The 15521-nt window shown below is 33.2% G+C and overlaps 1 protein-coding gene across 6 annotated transcripts in view; it reads left to right on the top strand.

Moving 5' to 3' along the window:
• Positions 1 to 15521, top strand: part of LOC148169094 (uncharacterized) — an 83431-nt gene that overhangs the window by 35121 nt on the left and 32789 nt on the right. For 5 of the 6 annotated variants that reach the window (XM_088044659.1, XM_088044660.1, XM_088044662.1 and 2 more), the window contains exon 3: positions 217 to 327. In XM_088044659.1, the coding sequence (XP_087900785.1) occupies positions 217 to 327 (111 nt within the window). Of the gene's footprint in view, positions 1 to 216; positions 328 to 10830; positions 10978 to 15521 lie in introns of those variants that run through there. The other variant, XM_088044665.1, reaches the window with a different exon arrangement.

The raw sequence follows: 15521 nt of genomic DNA, 5'->3' as shown, positions 1-15521 counted from the left end.
AAAAATCATCTGAAACGTTTATAAACTTGAACGTGATCCCGCATCCGCGCATCTACTCAACCTCAAGCTTAAAAGAAAAAAACGCCCCGTTTCATTCGCAATGAAATCCTTTCCATTGACCAGCGCTTGAATAAAAACAAAACTTTAATTATGAGTATTGATCGATCAATCTTAAAACCTTTTAGGCGGCGTTTTAGTACCGTTGTTTTGTTTCAGAAACCTCTCGAAGACCGAATCCAAGAACTGGAAGTCGCTCTCGAAACCGTGCGAAAGAACGAACAACGCGACAAACAAACCATCGCCAAATTACAGAAGCAGTTAGCGAGGGTGAGTTTTTAAACAAATTTTGTTTGTTGATTTTGGAGCGTGTTTTCGTCAAAGTAGTTTTCCCATTGTTATCTGTCGTCGTAAAAAAACAAGCCAGCAGGGAAAAAGGGAAGAATGTCGGCGCCAGCAGCGAGTTCACTGGGTGAACGTTTTGTGATGATTAAAATGATGAAATTAATGCCTCGAGTTTGGTGGACTAGACGGAAGTTCGAACTCACTGTATTTTCGCCCTAAATGCACAGCCATTAATCACAATCCTTGTGAAATATGGTTACGCTAATAGTTATTTTTGAATTAGAACATCAAAGCGAGATCTCGATCTTAGAAATTTCGTTTGTTTGATGGCTTCACACGAATAGAATCTTACTGGGAAGCAGAGGATTATTTTAATCGCGTTCATTAGTAAAGAGGGCAAATCATCTAAAGAATAAAACTCCCAGCCATTCCGATTTATCGCACCTTGGTCATTTTCCCCATGGTGTGTTTTCCATTTCGTTCTTCGGGTCGGCGCGGCTATCGACTCGATCAGGTCTTTCTTCGATTCCTGGCAACAATATCGTAAGACGCAGGAGGTTGTTAAAGTGATTTAGATTGTATGTGGTGTCGGTTACACGACTTGTAAAAACCTCTACGACAGTACAGCCCCGTTCACATTTATCTTATTACAGTGCGTTTGTTTCCATTGGATTCTGCTCGATTGATTTCGGATACAATCAGTGTGGTCACAGTATAAATTTACTAATGCAAATTTGTGCTACAGTGAGGGCAATAAATAAGGGAGTTGGCATGATAAGGAAACAGACGAAATTGACGTGAAACTTATCTTTCTTTAGGTATAACATGTCGGCAGCTAAGAGGGCTCGATCAATAGTGGAGTGGTGTCTTAATTTATCATCAAGGGATGGAGAAAATTTGTTTCTTTAAACGTCTGGAACTTACCGGATGGTTTTTGAATTTTATTTAAAATCAGCAATTCCATTAATATTAATAATAATTAATACTATAATTAATAAACGTGACAAAAGGAGTAATGTCTCTACAATGAAATTTAAGTACTACCAAGATTAACAAAATTACGTATTTAATTTAGAATATTACAAATTTTTAGTTCGCCCTGAAAACAAAAATTTCTAAAAAATCAGTTTCACGTTCTAAAATTTTGTAATTTGGCACAGTTAATAAACGTGTCAAAGGGAGTAATGTCTCGAAATTTCATTCAAATACTTTTAAAATTAGCGAAATTACGAATTTTAATTTAGAATATTATAAATTTTTAGCTCGTTCTAAAAATAAAAATTTCTAAAAATCCAGTCTCTTGTTCGAAACTTTTGAAATTTGGCATAATTAATAAACGTGTTAAAAAGAGTAATGTCTCCAAGTTTCATTCATTTAGTACTAAAATTAAGGAAATTACGTATTTTAATTTAGAATATTATAAATTTTTAGTTCGTTCTGAAAACAAAAATTTCTAAAAATCCAATCTTTTGTTCGAAAATTTTGAAATTTGGCGCAAATAATAAAAGTGTCAAAAGGAGTATTGTCTCCAAACTTCATTGAGTACGACTAAAATTGGCGAAATTATAGTCGGAATTTTATAACTTTGGTTTAACCCCGCCAACATGAACAAATGACGATTTGAATTTGTCGAATCAAGAAATGGCTAGCCTCCTTTACTCAACATAATCAAAAATTTGACAGCTCAAGTGTCACACATGTCAAGAAGATTTGCGGTTTTGCCAGAATTCAATTAATCGTGAAAGTTTGGTCGATTTTGATGGTGTTTCATCTTCTAATGTGTGGACATTTCTACCCCGACTTTTAGCAAATATCGACGAACTATCAAAACTTTGCAGAGTGAATCAGACTTCCAGCTAAAATTCAATTGGCCCAAAAGGTAGGCGGACTTAAACCAAAGTTACAAAATTCTGACTGTAAGTATTTTAATTTAGAATATTACAAATTATTAGTTCGTTCTGAAGACAAAAATTTTTAAAAATAAGTTTCTTGTTTTAAAATTTTAGAATTTGGCGGAGTTAATAAACGTGTCAAAGGGAGTAATAATATTAGCGAAATTACGAATTTTAATTTAGAATATTACAAATTTTTAGCTCGTTCTAAAAACAAAAATTTCTCAAAATCCAGTCTCTTGTTCTAAATTATTGAAATTTGGCAGAGTTAATAAACGTGTCAAAAGAAGCACTGTCTTCAAATTTCATTCAATTATTACTAAAATTAGCGAAATTACGTATTTTAATTTTGAATATTACAAATTTTTAGCTCGTCCTGAAAACAAAAATTTCTAAAAAATCAGTCCCTTATTCTAAAATTTTTAAATTTGGCATAGTTAATAAGCAAAATTTTTAAATTTGGCACAAATAATAAAAGTGTCAAAAGGAGTATTGTCTCCAAACTTTATTCAAAAAATTGGCGAAATTACGTATTTTAATTTAGAATATTACAAATTTTTAGCTCGTTCTAAAAACAAAAATTTCTAAAAATCCATTTCTCTTGTTCGAAACTTTTGAAATTTGGCAGAATTAATAAACGTGTTAAAAAGAGTAATGTCTCCAAATTTCATTGACTTACTACTAAAATTAGGGAAATTACGTATTTTAAGTTAGAATATTACAAATTTTTAACTCGTCTCGAAAACAAAAATATCTAAAAATTCAGTCTCTTGTTCCAAAATTTTGAAATTTGGCACAAATAATAAAAGTGTCAAAAGGAGTATTGTTTCCAAACTTCATTCAAGTACGACTAAAATTAGCGAAATTACGTATTTTAATTTAGAATATTACAAATTTTACTTCGTTCTGAAGACAAAATTTTCTAAAAATAAGTTGTTTTCAAATTTTGGAATTTGGCGGAGTTAATAAACGTGTCAAAGGGAGTAATGTCTCCAAATTTTATTAGCATCATTAAAATTAGCGAAATTGCGAATTTTAATTTAAATTATTACAAAATTTTAGCTCGTTCTGAAAACATGTTAATATTAACGCTTTCACATTTGCCAAATCTAAATAGACGACTGAATTATGGGTGCCACAGACATATTTTTACTTCTAGGAGATTTTCCGTGTTTGTTTAGCTACAACACCAAGAATAATGCCTTGTTTGCCGCCACAAAATAAAAATCTTCAATTTGTGGTTTTGTTTTCTCCGACTAGAATACAACATTTTCCCAACATGTAAACTCTTTCGAGCACAGTTTCTGTCATTCTGTATTTACATAGAAATGGATCAAGTCACTGCTAAAAGGTCACTAGTTTTTCCGGTGAACGTCCATAATTTTCATTGCAGGTGTGCTAATTTTCTTGGTTCATCTCACAGTTATTTATGTCTTACTAAAACCAGTACAAAGCACGTTCATCATTGAGCCTGAATGCTTCTCTCAAACTGCATTAATTAACGTCTCAGTCTTCTTGAAACGTAATTTAATTTCTCGTGTCTGTAAACTTTAATGGAATCTTGGCGGCGGGCTGCAGCCCGCCGCCCAACATGTTATAGATTAGTCGCCACAACACAAAGCTGTTGATTTTCGCTTTTTCAATCTCTCGTTAATTAAATTCGCCACTTTCATTTCCGCTCTTACAAGGCTTCCTCGTTCATTAGTCCAGCGGAATCACTAAAAATTTGACGAAGATGTGGCAGTTTTTTTAGTGGTGGATTTTCCGAGACGGCAATAACGAATGGGGGCGCGTCTGGCTCAGTTGGTAACAGAGATTTCCCAACGGAATGGCAGCTCTTAAATCTTGAGTAATAGCCGTTTCATCTGCAGGGCTAGTGTTTTAAATAAGCATCGCGCTCTTCCGACCAATTAACCCAAGCTAGACTAGAGATGCGCCCGCAGAACTCATTGTTACCGACGGTACTAATGCTTTCGTTCATTATTCATAAGTTCCGGAGACTTCGCATTTGATAATTCAAAAGGTATTATGAGCACGGGGTAGTAACGACCGCTGCAAGAAGCCAACGACGTCACGATTAGTTTTTTTACGTTATTTTACAAGATGTGAATTGATCACGGGAGCGAGGGGGCTTCTTCAACACGTTTCCGCCACTGTAGATCCATTACCATTAGAGATTTTAACTCGACGTTGTGGGGTAGGTAGGGACCCTTCGACTAGCGGGACTCGGCGAAATGCAATTTTAGAACTGCTACCCTACAAGTCAAGGAAGAAATATTTCAACAGGATGCAACTTCACTGTAATGGAGTTCTCATTCCGTACAATGGAAAACTGCGCTACGATTCGAAATTAAAAGTCCAAAGCGGAATGGTTGTAAAGGGACTTTCTGCGAGCAAAATTTTGCAAATTCGAACCAAATCAATTTTAACAGAGATATGAATTTTAATGAAAAAAAGTTACAAATATTTGGTTCGTCCTAAACTAAAAATTTCTAAAATCTCTATTTCTTCTTCTAAAATTTTGTGCTTTTGGCACGGTTAATCAACACTTAAAAAATAGTACCTTTCTTAATTTTTATTGTCATGACTTAAAAACTAACAAAGATACGAATTTTAATGAAAAAAAGGTACAAATTTTTGGTTTGTCCTAAAATAAAAATTTCTAAAATCTTTATTTCTTGTTCTAAAATTTTGTACTTTGGCACGGTTAATCAACACGTTAAAAACAGTAACTGCCTTAAATTTCATAGTCTTAGCTTAAAAACTGACAAAAATACGAATTTTAAAGAAAAATTTTGCACATTTTTGGTTCGTCTCAAAATGAAAATTTCTAAAGTCTCTATTTCGTGTTCTAAAATTTTGTACTTTGGCATAGTTAATCTACACTGTAAAAATAGTAACCTTCCCAAATTTTATTGTCATAACTTGAAAACTAACAAAAATACGAATTTAAATGAAAAAAAAGTTACAAATTTTTTGTTGGTCCTAAAATAAAAATTTCTAAAATCTTTATTTCTTGTTCTAAAATTTTGTACTTTGGCACGGTTAATCAACACGTTAAAAACAGTAACTGCCTTAAATTTCATAGTCTTAGCTTAAAAACTGACAAAAATACGAATTTTAAAGAAAAATGTTGCACATTTTTGGTTCGTCTCAAAATGAAAATTTCAAAATCTCTATTTCTTGTTCTAAAATTTTGTACTTTGGCATAGTTAATCTGCACTGTAAAAATAGTAACTTTTCCAAATTTCATTGTCATAACTTGAAAAATAGCAAGAATACGAATTTTAATGAAAAAAAGTTACAAATTTTTTGTTGGTCCTAAAATAAAAATTTCTAAAATCTTTATTTCTTGTTCTAAAATTTTGGACTTTGGCACGGTTAATCAGCACGTTAAAAACAGTAACTGCCTTAAATTTCATAGTCTTAGCTTAAAAACTAACAAAAATACGAATTTTAAAGAAAAATGTTGCACATTTTTGGTTCGTCTCAAAATGAAAATTTCTAAAATCTTTATTTCTTGTTCTAAAATTTTGTACTTTGGCACGGTTAATCAGCACGTTAAAAACAGTAACTGCCTTAAATTTCATAGTCTTAGCTTAAAAACTAACAAAAATACGAATTTTAAAGAAAAATGTTGCACATTTTTGGTTCGTCTCAAAATGAAAATTTCAAAATCTCTATTTCTTGTACTAAAATTTTGTACTTTGGCATAGTTAATCTCCACTGTAAAAATAGTAACCTTCCCAAATTTCATTGTCATAACTTGAAAACTAACAAAAATACGTATTTTAATGAAAAAAAGTTACAAATTTTTTGTTGGTCCTAAAATAAAAATTTCTAAAATCTTTATTTCTTGTTGTAAAATTTTGTACTTTGGCACGGTTAATCAACACGTTTAAAACAGTAACTTCCTTAAATGTCATAGTCTTAGCTTAAGGACTGACAAAAATATGAATTTTAATGAAAAAAAGTTACAAATTTTTTGTTGGTCCTAAAATAAAAATTTCTAAAATTTCTATTTCTTGTTCTAAAATGTTGTGTTTTGGCACGGTTAATCAACACTATAAAAATAGTAACCTGTCCAAATTTCATTGTCGTAACTTAAAAACTAGCCAAGATACGAATTTTAATGAAAAAAATGTAAAAAAAATTGGATCGTAATAAAATAAAAATTTCTAAAATCTCTATTTTGTGTTTTCAAATTTTGTACTTTGGCACAATAATGAACACTTAAGTAGTAACCTCCTCAATTTTCATAGTCTTAATTTAAAAACTAACAGAGATATTAATTTTACTGCAAAAAAGATAAAAATATTTGGTTTGTCCAAAAAAGAAAATTTCTAAAATCTCTATTTCTTGTTTTAAAATTACCGTCACAAATTAAACAATCTCCACTTTCCAGCTAATTCCGTTGGTTTAACAAATCAAACGTCAATACGACTAGAACCCCAAAACTTTCACTTTCAATTTTTGATCGCCCGAAATAAATGGGATTCGTGCTCTAAGGGTCAGCTAATAACGTCGAAATGGACGTAATTTAGGCCTATAAATAACGTAACAGATGTAACCTGTAAATTCCAGGTTATCAGAAATATTCCAAGCGACACGCAAGTCGTAAACCGCACGCTGAATTTTTCTGTAAAGTTGACTAATAGCAAATTTTTCCTGAATAATTTAGTCGGGTGGGGCCCGAAATTGATACGTAATTTGGGTATGACGTGCCAACAACTTCTTTTCTAAAACTAGTTGGCGTTTATTACCATTGCAGCTATTTCATTTCCTGGCAATTAGTAGAGTTTTTGCTCCGGAAGGGTGCACATCTCTGGTGGCAAATGCCAGTTTAATTAGTCTAGTCAGCAACAGAAGGTAAATTTAATAACACTCGGATAAAAGGCGTTTTTTTCGTGGAAATCTGGGACCTGGGGAGGTTAATAATGTACGACCATCGTCCCACGGTGGGTGGTACAGTACGTTGTTAACTGACCATTATCTAACGCATTCGTTTTATTTACTGCTTGGAAATTTTGTAAATATTCATACAGAGAGGGATTAATGGCAATTAGGGATGACCACATTTCGGTGTATTGCAGAGAGGCCGAACTTGTGTTACCCTCGACGCATGGGGGAGAGTGCGCCCCTCACAATGTCAATTTCAGAATTAAAAGGTTCGTAGGGTTGTTGAGTATTGGACAAGCGGAAATGTATGTACAAGGAATGCAAATTAAATCGGAACTTTACTACGAATTTAACAAATATGGAACTTCTTTTATCCCCCATTAAGATTTAATTCAACATGAAAACATGGCAACGGCGCAATAAAATAAAACGAGCGAGATTTGGCATTCGTCCCGATTTTCAAAAGATATAGCGCAGAAAAAGGGATGCAGGGAAACCGCGCGACCTATTTCCACCATATCGTAATAGAAGAAGAGTCCATAAAGCGGATTAGGACGAGACTGTGCGTGTGGTGACTGTCATTTGGCCGATTTCCGCTTCCGGCATGGTAATTCGGAACCGGGCCGCCACTAATAAACTTTAACAAGCGACGCCATGGACGCGGACGTCGCGTTCTGATTGCTCCTCTGGCATTTGAGGAGTGTCATGTCGGATTTTTATGAGATGGCTTGACGCCTAATCAAGCTGCGAAATGTACCTACACGGACACTAAAGGGAGGCGTTAAAATTTTAGGCCAGTTATTGAATATTTCATGGCCGAAGACATTTTCTTTTGTCCTATCTGCGCACTTAGTCCAAAAAAAGTTAACATTTCGTTCGTCCAAAACTAAAAGTTTCTAAAATTTTGTAATTTGACACAGTTAATGAAATTAATTAAGTTATGAAATTTCATAGTCTTAACTTGAAAACTAACAAAGATACGAATTTTAATGAAAAAAAATTAAAAATGTTTCGCTCGTCTTAAACCGAAAATTTCTAAAATCTCTAAAGAGAGCGCGTTAAAATTTTAGACCAGTTATTGAATATTTCATGGCCAAAGACCTTTCCTTCTGTCCTTCTGCGTATTTAGTCCAAAAAAATCTCATGTAAGCCATTATAAAAACTCGCATTGCTGCTGCGCCCAGTCGCCACTCTTAAATGTATTGTGAAAATCGGGAAATATCTTTCTGCAATTTGAAGCCATGCCATAAATTCCCGTATAAAGACAACGCAGCTCGCAACTCGTCACTTAAACGTCCCTTTTATTGTGATGGAAACCTTTGTCCTACTTTTCCGTTCTATTACTTTTTCCCTTGATTGAACAATGGCGCATTTGGACCGTGTTATTCCCAAACTCTGCAACGTCCATCACCGCTGTGTATGATGTATATTCATGAATCTGTGGCTGAACAGCCACTGAACCCTGGCGCCGCCGGGTCACGACACAGGCGTCGCGACGCGAACACTGCGCCTCGTGGAAGGTTAATGTTGGCGGTACGTGCACTTTCGAAAGGAAAAGTTGCTTTCATTCAATAAGACCAGACGGAGCGTTTATTAAAATTCAACTAGCACGGTGTGGATTTTATTTTCTTCGTTCGTGCGGTGGAAATTTTAATTTCGTTCAGTTGTTTAACAAATTGAAGGTCTGGTTGGTTGACATGTCTAATTTAATATTTTCCGACAAAAATCCCAAACATTTCACAGTGCGACGCCGCGTATAAATTACAATAATTAACCGACGTACACAAATTACGTTAATTAAGATAAATGAACGCCGAAAGAAGGCAAGAGCGGCGGCGTGACTTCCACCCCTTGCCACTAATAGTGAGCAAGATAAGTAGAGCGGGAACGGGTAAATAACCACCAATTGAAATATTTCCAGAGGTTCTTTAATTACCACGCCAGAACGAAAATATAAATGAGCCACAAAGTAAAGTCAAAATTTCTTCAAGCAGTGAAATCATCAAATTCACATTAACAACTTCATTCTTCGGCCTGTTTCTTCTTTTTTCGAAATTCCGGCCAATTCCAATGATGGTCCCTCGTTCTAATAACTGTTGTTTGTAATTCCACCCTTGGCCAATCCGCACTCTAGCCAGCTGTAATTAATCAGGTATATTTACCTACTGTATTTACAAATTATGCATCCCTCTCGTGCACTCTCATAACGTTTTGTGTACTTTGGTAATGAATAACCGGCAAAAAGTTCGAACGAAATGTAAATAAATAATTTTGCAAATTGACCCGCTCTGAACTTTTTTATTTTTTGTGTTGTGGCACTGCGGGTTTACCAAGTTTTTTGTTTGGTTTCTCAGACATTTTTTGTCGCTCATTCAGTTTAGCACCGTTTAACACTACGAGTGTTTTTCTGAATTAATTGTGTTTTTACTTAGCTGTTCTCTAATTGTGGGCCTCCGTTATGTTTGCTTCAAGACAACAAGACCACGTAATTTAAACATCATTGTACAAGATTTTGTAGTCGAAAACAACAATTTGCTGGATGCTTTTTAGACGAACGGGCGAATCAGACGATTTTCAAAAATTTACAGATTTGCGAAAATAAAAAAAAATCTAAAATCTGTATTTCTTGTTCTAAAATTTTGTGCTTTGGCATAGTTAATCTACACTTTAAAAGTAGTAAACTTTCTAAATTTTATTGTCGTAACTTAAGAACTATCAAAGATACGAATTTTAATGGAAAAAAGTTTAAAATTTTTGATTTGTAAGCCCTAAAATGAAAACTTCTAAAATCTGTATTTCTTTTTCTAAAATTTTGCACTTTGGTATAATTAATCTACACTTTAAAAATAGCAACTTTCCCAAATTTCATAGTCTTATCCTAAAGACTAACAAAGATGCGAATTTTAACGAAATAAAGTTAAAAACAATCCAAAATATCTATTTTTTGTTCTAAAAATTTGTATTTTGGCGCCCCTAATAGTAAAAATAAATAAAAACTAGTAACTTTCTCAAATTTCATAGACTTTAATGAAAAAAAGTTAAAAATATTTGTTTCGTTCTAAAGTGAAAATTTCTAAAATCTCTATTTCTTGTTCTAAAATTGTGTGCTTTGGCACAGTTTATCAACACTTTAAGAATAATAACCTCCTCAAATTTCATCGTCATAACTTAAAAACTAACAAAGATACGAATTTTGATGAAAAAAAGTTAACAATTTTTGGTTCGTCTTAAAATAAAAATTTCTAAAATTTCTATTTTTTGTTTTAAAATTTTGTACTTTGGTACCCTTAATAGAGACTTAAAAAATAGTGTCTTCCTCAAATTTCATAGACGTAATTTAAAAACCAACGAAGATACGAATTTTAATGAAAAAAAGTAAAAAATATTTGGTCCGTCCAACAATAAAATTCTGTCCAGAACCCCCATCTGCAGTACCTGTAGTAGTAGTAAACTTTCCAGCGCTTGCGTCGCCCCAAACAGTGGGGTTCTCCGCCACCAACTCATTCGTTCAACCACCGTCGACGCAGAGGGTGTTTATAACTCGCGTGTCCGCAGCGCTTTTGCCCCTTTTCCTCCGCGTCGTTCCAATGGACAATTCTCCTTTAGTTTTTCGTGGGTGTTTGCATGATGTGGGGTTGTTGTACGATTGTGCATTTATGCGTTGATACATTTTAATGAGTGAGACTTTGTTTTCCCCGATGAGCAATAAATTTCGGTGATAGTCGCTGACTTTGATTACGCACAAGAGACTGATGGTGGCGGGTAATTAACTGTGTTAGCAAAAGAAAAAAAAAAACAGTGTCGGCGCTCATGAATGGGAGCCACTTTAACCAAGGCCAGTCGTGTAAGTCTGAATGAACCAGTGATGCGAAAAAAAAATAAAAAATGTTGAAATTTGGTGGATGCGCCGGGGTATTTTCGAAGTTTTAATCATGCGAGAGTCCCTTTCCGGCGAAACTTGATGAATTAAACACACCCTTTCTAACACCAGTGCACGAAGCAATTCGAGTAATTAATGAACGCGATAATTCCAGCGAGCTTTGTTTCGATGGAATTTATCTTGGTGTCTAGACATCGGTCTCGTATCTATTAAAAATGACGACGAGAGCCAGAGATTTTACGCGTGTGGGAAGCAAGGGTGAAAGCGACGACAAAAGCAGACAAAGGGTGCTAATCGATAGAGACGTGCCTCCCTTGACGCTCATTGATTTTAAACCTGGGACTGACGTTAAATAAAGGATGCGATAACCTGTCTTACAGATGAGCTTATTTATGATGCTGACGGGCTTGAGGAGGATAGGATCTTTGGAAATAAAGTCAAGTTTTTATGAGGAAAGAGCAGTCGCGGGGAAAATTACTTCGGAGTTTAGTTTGCACTTTGCTGATTTTATTCCGGGCCGGAAATTGCCACAATGCGCGGAAATCTGATACAAATTTTTAAAACTAAAATAATCTGGAAAAACACCGAACTAAAATTATTCGAGCGCTAAAGTAATTCCGTTTTATTAACGTTATAAATTAGCCTGTTTTATGGCTCTAAATATATTTTACTTTAAAAAAAGAATCGCCACTTCAGAACCACCTGTACTTTCCGTCACCACATGTTGCCGCAGCTTTTTTTAAATTAAACACTTCGTTCCAACTCGTCTAAAACCTGCGACGCCATCCAATTAGTTCAAAGTATCTTTTTGTTATCATCAGAGTTAAACTAAACCACTCTAAACAATAACAATAGACTTTAAACGAATGTAATTGTCAGACGAAACTAAGCAATTATAGGACCTAAGTTCTAAGAATTTTACTTTGGGGGAAGTTGAGGGCTCGAAAATTAACGACGCGTTAACCAGAGGGGTCACAGTTTCCTTAGGAAGCGCTGCAGTATCACGTTTGGCAATTTGCCTCTTTTTGTTTGCTTTCTTCGAGTTTTTTACGTTTTAAATTACGTATAGTTCAGGCAAAATAGACTCAAAAATTTCCTCGCACCTTTCACATCATTTTATTGCGTTTGCTGCAGCAATGATGCGAACTGTTTATCAGTTGTGCTAAATTTTAAAATTTTAGAGGAAGAAATTGAATTTTTAGAAATTTTTATTTTGAGGTCGCGCCAAAAGTTTCCACTAATTTGTATCAAATTTCGTAACTCTGTCAATTTTTCCCCTAAAACAGTGAAATTTGGAGGTTTTAATAATTGCGACGTGTCTATCAGCTATGCTAAATTTCAAAATTTTAAAGCGAGGGTCTGAATTTTTAGAAATTTTTATTCTGAAGGCGAACCAAAAATGTCTACTAATTTTTATCAAATTTCGTAACTTTGACAGTTTTAGTCCTAAAACAGTGAAATTTGAAGGTTCTAATAATTGCGACTTGTTTATAAACTATGCTAAATTTCAAAATTATATAGCAAGGAATAAAATTTTTTTAAACTTTTATTTTGAGTGAGGGTGCACCAAAAATTTCTAAGTAATTTTTATCAAATTTCGTAACTTTGTCAATTTTTTTCATTTTTCAATTTGGAGCTTTTATTAACTGCCAGGTATTTATCAGCTACGCTAAATTTCAAAATTTTCTAGCAAGGGACTGAATTTTTAGAAATTTTTATTTTTAGGACGCGCCAAAAGTTTCCACTAATTTTTATCAAATTTGGTAACTTTGTCAGTTTTTCTCCTAAAACAGTGAAATTTGGAGGTTTTAATAATTGCGACGTGTTTATCAGCTATGCTTAATTTCAAAAATTTAGAGCAAAGGACTGAATTTTTAGAAATTTTTATTCTGAGGGCGAACCAAAAATTTCTAGTAATTTTTATCAAAATTCGTAACTTTGATAATTCTAGTCCTAAAACAGTGAAATTTGGAGGTTTTAATAATAGCGACGTGTTTAACAGCTGTGCTAAATTTCAAAATTTTTGAGGAAGAAACTGAATTTTTAGAAATTTTATTTTGAGGACGCGCCAAAAATTTCCACTAATTTTTATCAAATTTCGTAACTTTGTCAAATTTTCTCATGAAACAGAGAAATTTGGAGGTTTTAATAATAGCGACGTGCTTATCAGCTATGCTGAATTTCAAAATTTTAAAGCAAGGGACTGAATTTTTAGAAATTTTTATTCTGAGGGCGAACCAAAAATTTCTAGTAATTTTTATCAAAATTCGTAACTTTGATAGTTCTAGTCCTAAAACAGTGAAATTTGGAGGTTTTAATAATTGCGACGTGTTTAACAGCTATGCTTAATTTCAAAATTTTAGAGCAAGGGACTGAATTTTTAGAAATTTTTATTCTGGGGGCGAAGCAAGATTTTCTACTAATTTTGATCAAATTTCGTAACTTTGTCAGTTTTTCTCCTAAAACAGTGAAATTTGGAGGTTTTAATAACTGCGACGTGTTTAACAGCTATGCTTAATTTCAAAATTTTAGAGCAAGGGACTGAATTTTTAGAAATTTTTATTTTAAGGACGCACCAAAAATGTCCACTAATTTTTATCAAATTTCGTAACTTTGTCAAATTTTCTCATGAAACAGTGAAATTTGGAGGTTTTAATAACTGCGACGTGTTTAACAGCTATGCTTAATTTCAAAATTTTAGAGCAAGGGACTGAATTTTTAGAAATTTTTATTTTAAGGGCGCGCCAAAAATTTCCACTAATTTTTATCAAATTTCGTAACTTTGTCAAATTTTCTCATGAAACAGTGAAATTTGGAGGTTTTAATAACTGCGACGTGTTTAACAGCTATGCTTAATTTCAAAATTTTAGAGCAAGGGACTGAATTTTTAGAAATTTTTATTCTGAGGGCGAACCAAAAATTTCTAGTAATTTTTATCAAAATTCGTAACTTTGATAATTCTAGTCCTAAAACAGTGAAATTTGGAGGTTTTAATAATAGCGACGTGTTTAACAGCTGTGCTAAATTTCAAAATTTTTGAGGAAGAAACTGAATTTTTAGAAATTTTATTTTGAGGACGCGCCAAAAATTTCCACTAATTTTTATCAAATTTCGTAACTTTGTCAAATTTTCTCATGAAACAGAGAAATTTGGAGGTTTTAATAATAGCGACGTGCTTATCAGCTATGCTGAATTTCAAAATTTTAAAGCAAGGGACTGAATTTTTAGAAATTTTTATTCTGAGGGCGAACCAAAAATTTCTAGTAATTTTTATCAAAATTCGTAACTTTGATAGTTCTAGTCCTAAAACAGTGAAATTTGGAGGTTTTAATAATTGCGACGTGTTTAACAGCTATGCTTAATTTCAAAATTTTAGAGCAAGGGACTGAATTTTTAGAAATTTTTATTCTGGGGGCGAAGCAAGATTTTCTACTAATTTTGATCAAATTTCGTAACTTTGTCAGTTTTTCTCCTAAAACAGTGAAATTTGGAGGTTTTAATAACTGCGACGTGTTTAACAGCTATGCTTAATTTCAAAATTTTAGAGCAAGGGACTGAATTTTTAGAAATTTTTATTTTAAGGACGCACCAAAAATGTCCACTAATTTTTATCAAATTTCGTAACTTTGTCAAATTTTCTCATGAAACAGTGAAATTTGGAGGTTTTAATAACTGCGACGTGTTTAACAGCTATGCTTAATTTCAAAATTTTAGAGCAAGGGACTGAATTTTTAGAAATTTTTATTTTAAGGGCGCGCCAAAAATTTCCACTAATTTTTATCAAATTTCGTAACTTTGTCAAATTTTCTCATGAAACAGTGAAATTTGGAGGTTTTAATAACTGCGACGTGTTTAACAGCTATGCTTAATTTCAAAATTTTAGAGCAAGGGACTGAATTTTTAGAAATTTTTATTTTAAGGGCGCGCCAAAAATTTCCACTAATTTTTATCAAATTTCGTAACTTTGTCAAATTTTCTCATGAAACAGTGAAATTTGGAGGTTTTAATAATAGCGACGTGCTTATCATCTATGCTAAATTTCAAAATTTTAAAGCAAGGGACTGAATTTTTTGAAATTTTTATTCTGAGGGCGAACCAAAAATTTCCACTAATTTTTATCAAATTTCGTAACTTTGTCAAATTTAGTCCTAAAGCAGTGAAATTTGGAGGTTTTAATAATTGCGACGTGTTTAACAGCTATGCTTAATTTCAAAATTTCAGAGCAATGGACTGATTTTTTAGAAATTTTTATTTTGAGGGCGCGCCAAAATATGTTCACTAATTTTTATTAAATTCCGTAACTTTGCCAATTTTATTCTCAAAAGCGTAAAATTTCAAAATTTTAGAACAGGAGACTGAATTTTTAGAAATTTTTGATCTGAGGGCGAACTAAACTTTCCAATATTTTTTCTCAAATTTCGTAACTTTGTCAATTTGCCTCTTTTTTTTACTTTCTTCGACTTTTTTCGTACTAAATTATGGACGCGAATGGCCAGAACTTGGCCAAC

Source organism: Gnatocerus cornutus, chromosome 9 (assembly GCF_029298725.1).
Source record: "Gnatocerus cornutus isolate USDA-ARS CGAHR chromosome 9, icGnaCorn1.1, whole genome shotgun sequence".
In the NCBI taxonomy this organism is placed as follows: domain Eukaryota; kingdom Metazoa; phylum Arthropoda; class Insecta; order Coleoptera; family Tenebrionidae; genus Gnatocerus; species Gnatocerus cornutus.
The sequence above is the reverse complement of the archived record's forward strand: the minus strand, read 5'-3'. Positions and strand labels throughout refer to the sequence as shown.